At 32.3% G+C, this 17334-nt stretch overlaps 1 protein-coding gene across 18 annotated transcripts in view; it reads left to right on the forward strand.

The window, feature by feature from the left end:
* Csnk1g3 (casein kinase 1 gamma 3) overlaps window positions 1-17334 on the forward strand; it is a 112594-nt gene that overhangs the window by 55069 nt on the left and 40191 nt on the right. For all 18 annotated transcript variants that reach the window (XM_004854471.4, XM_004854477.4, XM_013075746.3 and 15 more), the window contains 3 exons: window positions 3688-3757; window positions 14256-14404; window positions 15977-16211. In XM_004854471.4, coding sequence (XP_004854528.1) covers window positions 3688-3757; window positions 14256-14404; window positions 15977-16211 — 454 coding nt within the window. The remainder of the gene's footprint in view (window positions 1-3687; window positions 3758-14255; window positions 14405-15976; window positions 16212-17334) is intronic.

The raw sequence follows: 17334 nt of genomic DNA on the forward strand, positions 1-17334 counted from the left end.
ACTTTTCTATGTGGCTTACCAGCCAAGTTTTCTTGAGGTTTGGCATGCACGGCTTGGTTTTCTCAGTCCCCTTGCCTTTGTCAACATTGTTCCTGGTAGTATAACCTCTGTTAGTAGAGTGATGTGAAATTAATGTACAAAAGAGATGATTAGAGGAAGAGGCAAGTGCAGAAAATGGAAAACTTTTGACATGGAATGGAAAAACTCTACCAAGTTTCACTGCAACAAATGCTGTTTGATTTCACTTGAAAATAGAGATGTGCAGTAGGATTTTGGCACCATCAGAGAGACTGGCTGCCTGATATGTGACATTTGCCTGGATGAATTCACCTCAGTTGCAAGGTCTGGTCCTTAGCTTTATGATATAAAATCTGGTTAGGGTCTGTTATCAAGATGGCTATTGTTCTTAGCGTTGGAGTCATAGCAATCAATCACAAGAATCAGTTCACTAAACTGATTAAACTCAGAGATGTAAATATTTCTCAAAAAGTTAGTTTCTCATTTTTAGTGAAGTATGTTACTATTACAGGTCCAAAATGCCCAAATTAGAATAAATAATGTTTTCTTTCTATAGGCTGATCTACGTAGAATGCTAAATTAAAATTAAAATGTTCCTTATGAGCATGGTATTAGAACAAGGAGAGTAAATATATGTGAATCAGAGTGGAGAGGCCCAGGATGCAGGAACTGGATGAATGGGCATTGCTGATTTTTATATCTTTGGAATTCTTCCTTTGGGCTAGTACTAATACAGCAACTTGTGAGCACTTGCACTTGTTGGAGGAGCATGTCTTGCATGCAAGTGATATGTATCTGATAGGCTAAGGCAGATAAACTATTGTAGCAAGGCAGGAGCCACAGCTCTAGGCCAATGATGGCAAACCTTTTATAGACCAAGTGCCCAACTGCAACCCTAAACCGACTTATTTATTGGAAAGTGCCAACACTACAATTAAACCTGAAAACTGAGGTTTTAGTTTAGAAAAAACAACTCAACTTGGCTAGCATGCCAACAGAGAGGGCTCTGTGTGCCCACTGTGGGATGCGTGCCCTAGGTTCACCACCACTGCTCTAGGCTGTGACCTTTCCTTGTCAGTCTCACATCATAAAGTGGTGACCCTTAGCTCCTGTTATTTTCAGATGTGGAACTTGTTCATCCTGGGCAGATCACTGATTCCTTAGTAAATGCTTATTATGTCATTTTCCAGCCTTTTGTATACACACATTCTACTTTATAAATAAGTTTATTTTGTGCCTTATCACCATCCCTTTGTTTTTCTCCTTTTTCTTTTTTTCTAGATATTCTTCCTTTGCTTTGACTTGTCTTTTTAAAAAATGCAATGATTAGCATTACATGTAATTATTATTAGTCAGTGCACATTGGAGTAATTTTAGAGCTGTATCTCTAATACTTAGAAGTTGAAGTATGATATGTAGTCATGTTTTCCCTCAAATTTGTCCAAAATATATATTGGAAGGATGGGATAATTTTTATGTAAATCGTTTGGACCATAGTTTAGTACTGTTTGCTATTTCTGCATATTTTTTGTTTGTATCTGTTGTATCTGATTGTAATTTTGTTCAGAATATTCCATAAAAATAATCACTTAAATGCTATGTCTGTATACTTTTAGTGCTGATTTTTATACTTTGGTATAAATAAAGATGTTATTTCATGGCATCATGTTGAGAAATCAGATTTCAGTGACTTTCAACTCTATTACCTCTTACAAAGAGTTTTACATCTATCTAATGTTATCCTAGTTTAGACCAAAAGTTTCAGGATAATTTGTTAATTTAACCTCAGCTACCACCTTCATAGTTTCTGCTTATACAATAGCTAGTTGTCCATAAATAATGAAAATGGCATCCTCTGTGACTTTAGTTATATTGTGATATAATAAAATTTTATTGTTAGTAATGTACTGGAATCACATTGAAGTCACTAAATCAGATCTTGGTTTGTATTTTTTACCTAGGGGGTATTGGTGATTGGGTAAGGTATATATTTGAATTTCATTTGTAATTACATCTTAAGGTTCTGTACTTTCAGATAGATAACTGAAGAATTACAGGTAATAAAGCACTCTGTGGAAGACACTGAAGTAGTTTACATAAATTAAGAGAAAGATAAAATTTTAACTTTATTTCAGTTCCTAGATGGGGAACTTAAGTCACATAGGAAGGACTATTCAAGATTCAAACATAGTACAATTTAGTTTTAGCGATAGTCTGTTAAATACTGTATTATCCTGCCTCTTAAGAAATAAGTATATTGTTTTGTATTACAATAATCCTTATCTTGAAAGTTTTCCAATGGGATTTAAATAGTTCCTTATCTAAAGTCTTTGGTGTAATTTTATTATGATGTGTCTTGGTATATTTTTCCTTTTAGTAATTCCATTTGAGATTCTTCTTGAATCTGGTTTGTTATCCTTATCAGTTCTTGAATATTTAGTAATTATTTCTTCAATTATTGCTTATGTTCGTTTTTCTCTTCCTGTCCTCCTGAGATTATCACATGCATGTTGGGCTTCCTAACTGTATTATTCAGGTCTCTAGTCTTCTATATTTTCTATTTTTTCCTTCATAAAATATTCTGTATAATTTTTTTACTTACCTTCTACTTTTTGTTTTCTCTTTTGTTGTGTTAATCTGCTGGGAAATGGAATTTTTAATTTATTTTATTTTCAAAGTTCTGTTGGTTCTTCTGCAGATTTTGTTACTTTATTATATTACCTATTGGTTCTTCTTCCAATTTCTTATGTTGCTCTATTAGTTTTCCTTTTTCCACAGATATTTTTGCATTTAATATTATTGATAATATCTAAGAATTGTTACTGATATTTATATTGTCTTTGGGTGTATGCATGTGTGTATATGAACCTCAAAACAAGTTCATGAATAAAATTCAGACCCACACATATGAAGCATACATTATATAGTACCATTTAGTTGAAACCCAACAACAAGGTAAAACTAATCCAAAAGTAGTAAAAATTAAAAAGTGATTATCTCTGGAAGAGATGATAAAAATGTTATGTAAATTATTGGATGTGTTGGTTATAGAATGTGTAGTTGACGAAGCTAATGATCTAACGTGTAAAAACTTTTATAATCTTTAAGTTAAAACTCAGTTTAAAAACTTAAAAAGGCAATACTAAAAGTTTCATATTACCATCTTTGTTCTTTCTTACTTTTTTATTTTGTTTTGGTACTGGGGATTGAACCCAGGGCTTCATGTGTGTTAAGCACATGCTATATCACTGAGCTATATTCTCAGCTCCTCTTTACTTTTCTATGTCTTCACTTTAACCTAGAATCTTTACATCAGAAATATACAGTTCAGAGGAGAATATCAGGGAGTAGGGGAAGTAGTGTAAGAGCGGACATTTCCTTAGTCATGAATATTCAGAGCATATTTTTCTTCAGGGTCAAAGAGTCAAACAGATTTCCCTAATGCTTGATCTAATAGTTACTTACTTTATGTACAGTTATGGATGGCATAGTTTAAGATTGAAAATAAACTTAATTTTTATATTTTATATAAAGTTGCCCAGTATTATGTTATGTTATGCTATATACCAATTGATACCAAAATTTAAAACATTTGTAATTGAGGCCTAGTGATCTTTTAATAACTTAAAAATGCCTTTTAAAAAATTTGTTTCTTTGTTTTTTGATTAGGAGCCCATGAAATCCAGAGCACCACAACTACATTTGGAATACAGATTCTACAAGCAGTTAGGATCTGGAGGTAAAGTCTTAGGTTAATTTTTAAATTTGAAATGAAGTAGGTTGTTATGCTGATTATTTTTAGTTTCAAAGAATAGTATATTGTAAATTTAATGAATGAGAGTCATTTCTTAAGGCTATGCTTACATTGTCTTACTGTAGTCTTTTTTTGTAGAAAAGACAAGAGTTTTACTATAGTCAATGGTTCTTTTATTGTAAATATGACAGTTTTGGAGCTTTTTATGAGTAGAGACAATTGAGGAAAACTAGTTTGTGAATAATAAAAGAAGCATATATTCCGTATTCTTAGCCTTTCTGGGAATATTATGCTATTGAAATGTCTTATAATATTGTGGTAGGCTGAAAAATAGTCTATAAAAAATGCCCCCATATGATAATGCCTGGAACGTGTATGTTACCATATGACAAAGAGCTTGTAGGCATGGTGAAATTAAAGATTTTGATATAGCAAGGTTATTCTAGAACAGTGATGGCGAATCTTTTGGAGCTTTCATTGATACAGTCGGCTGTGGCATGTGTATCATAGGTTCGCCACCACTGTTCTAGAATATCTAGGTGAGCGCTAAATGCAATCACTAGTATCCTTGTAAGAGCAAAGCAGAGGAACAATTTGCATGCGCATAAAAAAGAGAAGACAGTGTGACCCTGAGGGAAAAATTAGATTGCTGCATTCGTATGCTAAAGAAGAGGCTTCCATGATTCTTTTCTGTAGAAAGGGAGCATGAAGGGAGTATGACCCTGGCCATGCTAGTCTGTAAAGAAATAAATTTGTGTTGGTTTAAGCCACCACATTTGTAGTAACTTGTTAGAGAAGCCTAGAAAGCTAAGAAGTGTATTTTTGCATAAACTAAGCAAGAATGGGCACGTTGGGTCATTGTAAAACAATTCTACTGTATGTTGCTTTTTCTTCCTGGTAAAGCTTCTCTATCTTTACTTCTTCGTATTCCTATTCTAATTGTAATGATTTTACTTCTATAGTTTTCTATAGAATACATGTACTTTGTTCCTTCATATTTAATACAATGGAATTTCTTCATGTACAGTGTCTTCTTGTAAGCCTTTTTACATTCTGGTTTTTAGAGCCATCCACTTCTTTATATGGGATAGATTTTACATTTTTCTCCTAAAGGGTATAATTTACAAATGAGTAGTCATTGCAGGGACAGTAAGTTTAAAATTTTATATTAATGCATTTATCATTGTTGACTTTTCATAATGCATGCTTAAGTCTTATACAAAATGGTCTGTATTATCTTTCTGTTGCCATGACAAAAATACCTGATATAATCAACTTCAAAGAAGGAAATATTTATTTATGATCACAGATTCAGACGTTTCCGTCCTTGGTTGTTTGACTTCCCCACTCTGAGTTTGTAATGAGGCAGTACATCATGGTGGGAGTACATGGCAGAGGAGATCTGTTTACTTCTTCATAGCTGGGAAGCAGAGAGAGACAAAGGAAGGTGCTGGGGTCCCAGTATCCCCTCCAAAGGCAAGCCCCCCAATAACCTAAGTTCCTTCCAGTAGCCTGTATCTCTTAATGGTTCCCCCAGTGGCCCTACTGGATAGGGACCAAGTCTTTAAGATATGAGCAATTAGGAATATTCCAGATCTAATCTGTAGCAGGGCCTCGAGGTGGTACCAAAATTATTACTTAAATGAGATGGGGATAAAAGGAATTGTATTTGAAGCCTCAGATTACTTAGGATTAACAAGTAAGAAGTAAAAATTTTTAAAAAGAACTTATTGACACATATACTAAAATACAGGGTACTGCTGTATCTAGGGTTTCAAATACTGTCACCCAAACCTTCAGTCCTTATGATCTTCCTTTCTTTGTATGTTTAAGTTTTACTCTCTGGTTGATTCTTCTTAAAAGGTGCCAAAGGTAGCAATAGCCTTCATTTAGTGATTATAAAAACATCTCATTTGTAGATTGTTCTGACTTGTTTTAACTTTTTTGATTTTTGATTTTTTTGATTGTTTTAACTTAAAATTTACATCAAAGATAGAAACATAGAATCATGTACCTTGTAGCACTTGAATGCTGTAGAAGTACAATGTAGTACAACTATAGCATTTACAGTATAGTTCAACCAGCATTTATAGTGTAGTGTTTGTATATAAAGATGCTCCCTTGTGCTGTGGGTTGTCATTTATATTGATTGAACTGTGAATGGTGTTTGCCAGGTATGTATCAGTGGCTCTGAAACTGATAAGTGTATTTTTTGCTATTTTATATGAGTCATGTGAATTTTGGTTACTTTTTCATCAATCATGAATTTTAAAAATAGTTTTTGAGTATTAAAACAAGAGAGCTTAGTTTTTTGGGAGAACTGATTACTGCAAAATTTCATTTTGGAATTGATACCCACAATGATCATATTTTCAGAAATAGATCAGTTCAAGTAATTTAACCTGTTATACTTATAGGTTATATTTCTTTTAAATAATCTTTTTTAGTATTGTCTTTAAATATATATTTAATTAGTATCCAGAACATATACAGAGTTCCTGAAATTCAACCACACAGGTAGAAACAACACAACTAAAAATGGACAAAGGATTTGAATAGACATTTCTCCAAAGATATACAAATGGTCAGAAAACATAAAAAGATACACAGTATCACTAATCATTAGCGAAATGCCACTTAAAACACGAGATACCACTTTACAATTGTCAATGTGGCCATTAATAAAATAAAATAAAAACCAGAAAACAACAGGTGTAGTTGTGAAAAAAAATGAAACTTTTGTACATTGCTGGTGGGATTTGTGAAACACTATATCCACTGTGGAAAACTATGTGATGGTTCATTTCTCAAAAAATTAAACATAGAACTACCATTTGATCTAGAAACTCAACTGGACAGAGATAGTACATAAAAGGATTGAAAACAGACAGCAGTAGATTTGTACACCCATTTGTGTAGTATTATTTACAGTAGCCAAAAGATGTAACTCAGTATACATAGAAAAATGGATAAACAAAATGTGTTTATGCTTACAGTACAGTATTATCCAGTCTTAAAAAAGAAATTTTGAGATGTACTACAATATAAATGAGCCTCAAGGACATTACGCTAAATGGAATAAGCCAGTCAGAAAAGGACAAATATATATAGTTCCACTCATATGAGGTACTTAAGAGACACAAAGTACAATGACAGTTTTGAGAGTCTTGAGGGAAGGGGAGAAATAGGGATTATTGCTTTATGAGTAAGAGTTTCACTTTGGGATATTGGACTGTCTCGAGATAGATAATGGTGATGGTTATACAACATTGTGCATTTACCTAAAGCCACTGAACTACACACTTAAAAATGTATTGTGTATGTTTTACCACAATAAAAATTTTTAAATGATATATTAGACTGTTTAGTGACCTATCTGTGGAAAATTATACAATTTTGCTGGCTTGGCCTGTTTGGGTTTTGATCCTCTTGTAAGTCTTATTTGTTTCCCTTTCATCTAGCTTCCTTGGGAATAGCCCTCATTTAAAAAATTTTTTTTTTCTCATTTCTTTTTCTTTGTTCAGTATTATATGTACAGTAGGATTGTAAAACTTGGTTGCATTGTGCATATGAGGGCCTGACCCTTACGTTACTTGGCTTTGGATTAGAATATTGTTTTATGCCATTGTCACTTTCTGTGATAGCAAAATTTATGTACTGAATAATCTTGTTGTGTCATATTCACTTACCATTCATTGAGTAAAATGAAGATCTAGATTTGGCCCTAATCAGCTTATATGTGAGCTCTCCCAGAGCAGAATATAGAAATTGACAAGAGGAAAGGAGCAAGGATAAAACTATGGGAACGATTGCATTGAGGAGGAATGAATTTGACTGTCAGTACAAAAAAAAGAGTACAAAAATGTTATATGAGAAAAATAAATAAGGAGTTAAGAGGTAGGCACTTGTAGGGTTGGCCTAACAAAAAAAACTAGGCTCCTATCATTAGTGTGTGGCTTTTCTTTTATAATTCAAGATCTTTTTAAAGGGAAGGGGTCATCAATTTACCATCCTATAAAGATAACTTCCTATTCTTTATCTCCTTTACATATGAATGCCCCTACTGAAATCAGAAATTCAATATACCTAGAATTGAGCTCTACCTTCTTTTCTTAATTTTCCAGTGATATTTTTCTCTTCCAAAAGACCTGCTTAGTCTTCTGGGTTACCTAATTTTATAGTTTCATACTTATTCAAGCAGAAACGTTAGTGTCTCCTTTGATTTTGACCTGTTGGGATAATTGAAAAGTTGTCACTTCTGTCCCTTAAGAGCTCTCCTGACATCATTCTTTCCTTTCATTCCTTATTATCACTTTTCTTTGAATTGACTTCTATTTGTGCATCCTATCTCCTTATTTCCCCCTCCTCATAGAGGTTCATCATTTAGCATAAAGTCAAAATTTCTTTCTCTTTCCACTGACCTACTATTTAGTTACATTAAACTTATTATTCCTAGAACAGATCTTATTCTTTTCACATATTTGTATTCTTTCTGGAATGTCTTTCTTTTCCTATGAATCCCTTTCTTCTTTAAGCCCCGGCAATATGTTACTTACTGCTTTACAATGCATTTTCTGACATCTGTTTTTTCTCCCCAGGAAAGAGGCTTCTTTGATCTGATTTTATTTTGAATAAATATATTTTTGTCATGTTATTTATTTATGTCTGTCCCTTCCATTTAATTTTGAGCTTGTTTAAAGAAATAATGATATATTCATCTTTTTCTCCTTCAAATTGAGCAGAATGATTTGCAATTATAGTTTCCTAGTAAAAATGACCAAAATGATAATTTTAAAATTTTTATTTTTTGTATTTCTGAGACAGGGTCTTTTAGGTAGCTTGAATGCATTATACTTCTGCCTCAGCCTCTTGAGTGATGGGCTTACAGACATGCCCCACAATGCCTGGCTGAAATGATACATATTTAAATGAGAAAAATAGACCTTCCTTTCATTGTACATGAAGTTATAAGATACAACCTCCAGATTTTCTATAGATTTATAACTTTTGTGATCCCATGTGTAAAACTTGATATTTTAATATTATATAAAATTGTTATAGTATTAATTTTGAGTTTATTTCTGAATAAATAATACTTCAAAATTTTTTATTTATTTTAATTATTTCCATTTATATTATCCTATGATTAGATACATTTAATTCTTGATTTTAGTGGTAGGAGAATTTTTAATGGAAATTGTAAACCAAGGAGAAATGCAGAATATTTTACATTAAACTGTATAATTCAGCCATCTAAAAGGCATCGCTTTCTAAAGAAAGTGATTCTTAAAATTCAGTTTTTTATTTACTTGAAAAAAGTTTTATTTGAATTATTGTTATTTCATGAAAATGCATGTAATATATTTTGAAATGCAATTTCCTTGAAGATCTGTGCTTCTGAATAATGTTTCTTTCTGTTAAATTATTTCCTTTACATCAGATAGTTAAAATAGGCCATGTTGGAAGAAACATGTAAATTAATTCATTCCTCTGAATTTATTATTTAATATCTTTATCATAGGAAATAAAATAATTTTTTCTGGCATAAATTACTTCTTATCTGTGTCAATCTTTTTGTTGCTCTAACCAGATATCTGAGGAAAACAACTTAGAGGGGGAAGAATTTGGTTTATGATTTCAGAGGTTTCCGTCCATGATTATCTGGCCCCATTGCTCTTAGGCTTATAGCGAGGCAGAAACATCCAGGCAGAAAAGCATGGCAAAGAAAGCTGTTCACCTCAAGGGAGTAAAAAACCGGAGAAAAAGAATAACAGCTATAGAGGAAGGAGCAGGGACAAGATGTATCCTGAAGGTCACACCCTCATGACCCACTCCTTTAACTAGGCCCTACCTTGTAAGTTTTCATTCCTCCCCAGGGATGACACCAAATTATTACCTCATCAATCAGTTAATCCACTGATGAAATCAGAGCCTTTATGAAAGCTCCACTTCTAAACATGTAAGATTTTTAGGGGACATTTTGTGTCTGAGCTATACATTATTCGAGGAAATAAGTACTTTTGGAACATCTCCAACTGTAGAAAGGATATTGAAAATATTGTTTGAGACCATGAATATGTTAAGTCATTGTTTCTCAAGTGTGTGGCTTTACTTTTAAGAATGTTAGAATGCTTGTTATTATTTTTTTGATTTATTTAAATTAATAGTTTTGTCGCTTAAATGGAATACTGAAATATAAAATATTTAGTAAAGTGAATTTGGGGGAAATATGAGTGAGATTGTATTTCAAATCTGTGAAATTGTATTCTCACTCATGCTTGAATTTTTACTGGAAAAAAATAGACTTCCTATGAATTAGAGATGCTAATAAACAGCCCTGAAAATTAGAATGTTGGAAATTCTTAGAAATATCTTTCATGGATTCAGAACGGGTAGCTTTTTATGATAGTCTCAAATAAAAGTAATTTTATAATAATTGGAAATGGGTTTATAGCTGAAAATTCACCAAGTATGAGATAAATAAATACATCCACAAAGTTGTTTTGGTCCAAATAGAATTATACTTAAACAATTCAGTAGCCAATACTTTAATCAGTAGACACAGGTAAAATGACTTAATTCCTCCATTATTCTTCTTTCTAAGCTTTTTTTCTGAGCTTCCTTCTAAGCTTTTCTTTTTTCCCTTTCTCTTTCTCTCTTTCTCTCTCTCTCTTCTGTCTCTGTCTCTGTCTGTCTCTCCCTCCCTCCCTCTCTCCCACTCCCTCCCCCTCCCGCTCCCCTTCCTTCTACCCCCCCCTTCCCCTCTCCTTCTCCCTCTCCTCTCTCCCCCTCCTTTTTTTGAGACAGGGTCTTGCTATGTAGTTCAGGCTGGTCTTGAATTCAGTACGTAGTCCAGGCTGGCCTCCAACTTTCAGCAATCCTCCTGCCTCAGTCTCCCAAGTGCCGGGATTACAGACATGCACCACCATGCCCAGCTGAGCTTCTCTCTTCTCTCTTACCTCTTTTCCCTCATCTTTCCCACTTTCAAAAAAGCCTGTCTCTTTTGATCTTGCCTACCATACTTTGTTACTTTGGTAGTTTGTTTTGTTTTTACTGAGAGTCCCCCTCTGCCTAAGGCCTGTTAATTGTCCTAGCACTGTTTCATCAGTGTTAAAATCTATCCAGACTTGTCTTGAGAAATAGAATTATAATATGATGTAAGTATTTTTTCCATTCACAATTTTACTTGTCATACTGGAAGAATTTTTAAAATTTGTATTTTTTCGCTGGTTGCAAAAATAGTATATATTCTTCATAAAAATTTGTAAAAGTCCAAGAAATACAAAAGTGAAATTAGAAATGACCTATAACCAACTAGTGATCTCTGTTAGCTTTTTAGAGTTTCATTTATGTCTGCTCTATTCATATGTATATTTACAAACTTATAAAAAATACTTTGAAAGTAATACAAGGTTGCAAAAACAATAAAAAATTTAATCAGAATTACTGACCTTTACAATTATTTCTAAAGATACTTAAAAGCTGTATTGTATTCCACAGAATATGTATTACACAATTTATGTAATTAGTCCAGGGTTGATAGGTATTTAGATAATTGCCAGTTCTTCTTTTCAACTTTAAGGTGCAACACAGTTTGAAAATAGCTATGTGCATACTTTTCCTGACTTTAAAAAGTACTTCATATTCTTAGCAACATTTTAAGTCACAATTTGTCACCCTTGATTGATTATTTAAATTATGTATACATATTTGTTTGCCATTATACCAAGACTTAAAAAGTGGTAGTTCCTTAAAAGTCACTTGCAGTGTAGAATTAGAAGCCCTATTAAGAATTTTTCTTAATTGTTTTCATTTAACTTGAATTGATCAGTTACCCATTCATGATTTTCTAACTGCATACAGTGGTCATTTGAAAGATACTGGTTCACTGAGTTATGGTTATATTTCAAAGATTGACATGTTTAATTATCTAAATTAAACCATAATAATTAGTATCACCAAAATTTCATCAGAACCAATTTTAAAGTATTGAGAAGCTGTCAAAGCCATCTTGGCAGACACAGAATTTGCAAAATATTATTTATTGCTTGAGTGCTTGAATTTTCTTAGTGATAACCAGTAATTGTCAGTTTTTCTTGAAGCAGTGAGGTTTCTTCATGCATTTCCTAGAATACTTTTTTATTTCACTATATTTGCCAAAGGATACAATTACAATTTAGTTTAAAGATCTTAGTTGATTTTATTTTTTATTTCAGAGTCCAGAAACACTTCCTTCTGTAAAATAGATTAAGTGTTCTGATGGGCAAAAGAGAAAAATTTGGCTTTTTAGAGAGCTTATGCTTTTTAAAATACTTACTCAGTTTTAGTGAATTATTTTCATGGATTTTTGAATATTAACCTGTTTGTATTCTGGATTAAGTCATCAGTCATGGTGTCTTGTTTTATATATATAATGGTGAAACCAGTCCCATAAAAGGATAGTGTAGATGTTTATTAAGTATTTATTTAATCAGTTAAGACAGTGAGATTCCTGAAGGGGCTTTGCATTTTTAGAAATCTTTGAAAATAACTTGTTTAATAAGCCAAAAATCTTTTGCTTCTTTATTCAGAGATTATTTCTCATAACTTTATTAGGAGTGTGGATGATGACACCAGGAAATAGAGAAGCTCTTCAACAGTCTTCTCATTGAAGAACTTCAAAACCTATTTACTTTTACATTCTGTATGTAGTTCTAACAAACTTTGACGATATGGTTTCCTTGCACTGTACAGATCAAAAACAACAAACTAAACAGTGGAAATGAGTCACTAAATTAAGCACTTTTTTTTTTTTTTTGGCGCACCGGGGATCGAACTCTGGTCCTTGCACTTGTGAGGCAGGTGGTGGAACCACTGAGCTAAATCTCCGGCCCTAAATTAAGCACTTTTAGTGGCATGGAGGTAGAAAAAAATGGCATATGGAAAAAAATTAAAAGGTTAGTAGTTGAGAACTGTTGAAAAATCCTAGTAGCTAACAGCTATTTATAAGCTTTAATGTTGGCTCTAAGTTCTTAATGTATATGACATAGTAAAAACAGGATTTCAGAATTGGAAAAAACTTTAGCAAGTCTCTCATTCACTAGTTTTGAAAATTTTCTCTGCTTTTATACTGTTTGTATGTATATAATATATATATAATATATATATATAATATATATATATGGACACATATTATGAGTAGTGATTGTGGGAGTGATTTATACTAGGATAGTAATTCCCAGTGTCAAGGGGAAATGGGACAAGCATGTATAATGAGTGTGGAATTTGTGTATGTATGTGTACTTAAAGGGGATGTTGTCATATACATACAGTGTATCAAAATCTTTGTTTCTGGAGAGGGGATCATGGCCTAGCTAGTTGCCCTTTTGACAACCAAAATCAAAGTGTGAGCCTGGACAGTAATATATTTTTCCCTTATTATATTTTATTTCTTCTTTTTCCTCTTCCTTTAAAAAATTTGTACTAGTACATATTTGTGATACATAGTAATTACATTCATCTTAATCATTTTGCCCAGCAACAGATAAAGAAAGTGTGGTATTTGTACACAGTGGAGAACTACTCAGCCATAAAGAAGGATAAAAGCAAGTCATTTGTAGGAAAATTGGATGGGTCTTGAGACCATAATACTATGTGAATAAATCAAACACAGAAGGTTAAATATTGCATTGTTTCTTTTATATGAAAGAACCAAAATACAAATAATTTAAAGAGCAAAATAAAGGAAATGGTAAGAAATGAAGAGGTAGACCCTGTGGAAATGATCAAGATGGACCGTAATCTTATTCGAAGCTCAGTGCCTTCTTCCAAGCTCACTGGTTTTTGCCAGAATTCAGTTCCTCATGGTTATAAGATCGAGGCCTTCAGTTCTTTGAGGTTTCCCAGCTGGCATATGGCTCTCCACACAACATGGGGTTTTACCTCTTTAAGGCCAATGAGGAAAGCCTCTTTGTTGCTTCCAGTGTTGCTGATTTCTCGCACCTCTTTTTAGGGAACTCGACTGATTGGGTTGGACCCCTAGAAACTACTCACGTTAGGAAAAGGGATTTTACAAGGCCTGTACTCCAGATGATGGGAAAGTGGGTCGGTCGAGGGGAGTATCTTAGGAGTATGCCTACCACAAGATTATTAAAGACAGCAGTTACTGACCCTCATTCAAGAAAAGTAAATCCTTTCTATATTCTCTAGGGCATGGAAATACAGGCTAAGAAGCCCAGTTTATGAGGAGGTGGAGGACTGTGTAGCATTGGTAATGTCACTCGTTAATGCAGCCACAGAAGAGCTGTAATCAGGCTGTGATTGAGCACAGGAAGAGGCAGAGCAGGGAGTAGGCTCGCTCACGAAAGGCTTATTGTATATTGGGAAGAAGTAAAATACTGCTATAGTTCTTAAAGCTGTAAAATTTAGGAAAATTATTTTCTTGGAGGAAAGGGCTTGTATTTAAGATGATGAAATTTTTCAATGGCTTTTTGTTTTCCTCTAGATGGTATACCTCAAGTTTACTATTTTGGCCCTTGTGGTAAATACAATGCAATGGTGCTGGAACTGCTGGGACCTAGTTTGGAAGACTTGTTTGACTTATGTGATAGAACATTTTCTCTTAAAACAGTTCTCATGATAGCTATTCAGCTGGTAAGTAAAGCAGAGTGTTTTCAAGTTGTTTGTCACGAATTTAAGTTAAAAGTTATATTAAAGTTTTGTGACATTATCTTGAGAGCATTTGACCTACTTACTACAAATGTTTGTACTTTTCATTTTGTCTTTTTAGGCAGTATATAACATAAAATAACTGAATCAAATGTATTTTATTTGTATGAAAGTATCTTAACTACTTGAAGAACAGAGTACTGATTTTGAAATTTAAGCTGTTTCTTTTCTTGTATATGAATACTTGAATACTTGTATATGAATACTTGAAAGAGAACTCTCAGAAATATGGATTCTTAATTTTTGTTGTTGTTGTTGTTTTTTGTTTTTTTATTTTTTGGTACCAGGGATCGAACTCGGGTCCTTGCGCTTGCAAGGAAAGCGACGGAACCACTGAGCTAAATACTGGGCCCTGGATTCTTAATTTTTGTAATACACTTTACTGAACTAATAAAAGAAGAAATAAACTATAAGAGTTAATTATTTGAATTTCGGGGAACATACAGAAAGACAAAGAGGATGATTTTAAGATAATTTTCAAATACATGCCAATAGGAGTATACACAGAAGTTTTAAAATTGTTTTTGTCCGTTGACTCATTAATTTCACTTCTAAAAATTTACCTTATGAAATTATTTAGATGTACTTAAAAGGTTTATGTATAAGCATGAATATAATAAAAAATGGAAACAATCTTAGTTGGGTGAACTGTTAATAGCCATAAAATATTATGCAGCTATTAAAAGTATTATTAAAAGAATATTTTATGACCTGAAAGTACTTAAATATATCATTAATTAAAAATAATAGAATATTATATAGCATATGATCCAGAGTTTACTAATAAATTACAGTGGTTTCTGTGACTGTTATTTAATTACATTGTTAGCCATGAATGTCAGTAAATGAAGCAGTTTTCTTGTTTGTAATATTGTATTTTATGAGTTTGTACAATGAACATTATTTGAGAATCTGTAAAACAGTTAATATAGATGTATTATATTGTCATTGGTGTTGAATTCCAAAGTTTTCTCGATTCTGACTTTTATTTTTAAGTGTTTAACCTAGGAAAAAATAAAACAGAGTGTAAAAAAGAAAAGAAATAATGATACCAGTGTTTTTATTTAACTGATCAAAGTCTTAAATTTCTTTAATATAATTTTAAAATTGCCGATTCTCAAATGGAGGAAGAATAATATAACTTAATGAGTGTCTGTTTATATTTTTAAGTTTTTTTAATCAGTAGAGCCTTTTGGTTTATACTCTAACCATGTTAACTGAGACTTACTGACATGAAATAAACTTACAAAATTTAAATTTTCATTCCATTGACCATAATAGTAAAGACAAACATTTTAAATTATAATTGGTTATATACATATTTGAGAAAGTTCAGACTGGCATCTTGTTACTTTTAAAGGGTTAAAACAATTTCTGAATTTTTTCTTTCATGCTGTTTGCATTGTAGAAGTTCTGTCTTGCCTCTATGAAGATTTCTTATGCTAATTAAAAGTCTAAAATAAAATTTCTTTCTTCTTTTTTTTTCCTTAAACCAAGATTTCTCGCATGGAATATGTCCATTCAAAGAACTTGATATACAGAGATGTAAAACCCGAGAACTTCTTAATAGGACGACCAGGAAACAAAACACAGCAAGTTATTCATATTATAGATTTTGGTTTGGCAAAAGAATATATTGATCCAGAGACAAAGAAACATATACCATACAGAGAACACAAGAGCCTTACAGGAACAGCTAGATATATGAGCATAAACACACATTTAGGAAAAGGTATGTGTACCTTTTATCAGTACAGAAGTTTGAATTCAGCAGCTGTTCTGATAGTGTGAGTTTATATTTGTATTGTGGTTCAGTTATTGAAGATTACAATTTATAGATGATGATTTATATAGTAATTTTTATTTATCACAAGTTAAGAATTTACTTTCATTTATACTTCATTTTACTTTCATTTATAATACTTTTAAAGTATGTTGCTGTAGAGTATGACAGATAACCTTACTATCACTATATAAGATTTTCTATGATAACTTGAAATTCACAACTTTTGATAGGGAGATACATTTGATTATTTCCATTAAAGAATATGAAGAAGTGCCTAATTTTAACTGGATTTAGTGATTTGAAAATTTTTATTAAGACTATGGTTGTACTATATGACTAGTAAAGAACTAACAATCCGCCTAGAAATTATAAAGGCTAACAGCACATCCTATAGAGATGGGCAGAGCTGGCTTCTATTGCTGGCTTAACTATATCTTTCCTGTACGACTTTGGGCAAGTTGCTTAAACTCATTAAGACAGTTTCTCATTTGTCAAAAGGGTAAAATAAAATCAACATCACAGGGTTTTCATAGCCTTTCTTTCTTGATCTAGGATCTAATACTGGATCATACACTAATTTGTTGTACTCTTTTTCACCTGAAACAGTTCCCCAGCATTTTTTATAGCCATAACCTTAGTGTTATTGCAGGGTACAGATTGTTTTCTAGAATGTCCTCATTTTGGGTTTGTTTTTCTGTATGATTAGATTTTTGTATGCATGTTTGATACAGTTATCACAGAAGTGGCATTTTCTCCTTGCATCATGTCAAGGGGTACATGATGTAACTAGTTCCACATACCTTTGTTTGATTACTTTGGGTGGTATCTGCTGAGTTTATCTTCTAAAGAGCTTTTTATTTTCTCTTTGTAACTAAAAAAGGATTTTGTAGGTAGATCTTTAAATTTATGTAAATACATTGTTCTTTATCAAATTTTTACCTGTTAGATTTAACATCCATTGATGATTTTTCTGTCATTCCTTATATATTTATAAGTTGATATCTAATGTAACAAACTTTCCCTTTCCTCCATTTATTGACTTGAATCTGTATAGAGTTAAGACTTATTT

The sequence above is a fragment of the Heterocephalus glaber genome, unplaced genomic scaffold (assembly GCF_053883595.1).
Source record: "Heterocephalus glaber isolate CG9 unplaced genomic scaffold, H.glaber_assembly_v1.0 deba00001463, whole genome shotgun sequence".
NCBI classification, from domain to species: domain Eukaryota; kingdom Metazoa; phylum Chordata; class Mammalia; order Rodentia; family Bathyergidae; genus Heterocephalus; species Heterocephalus glaber.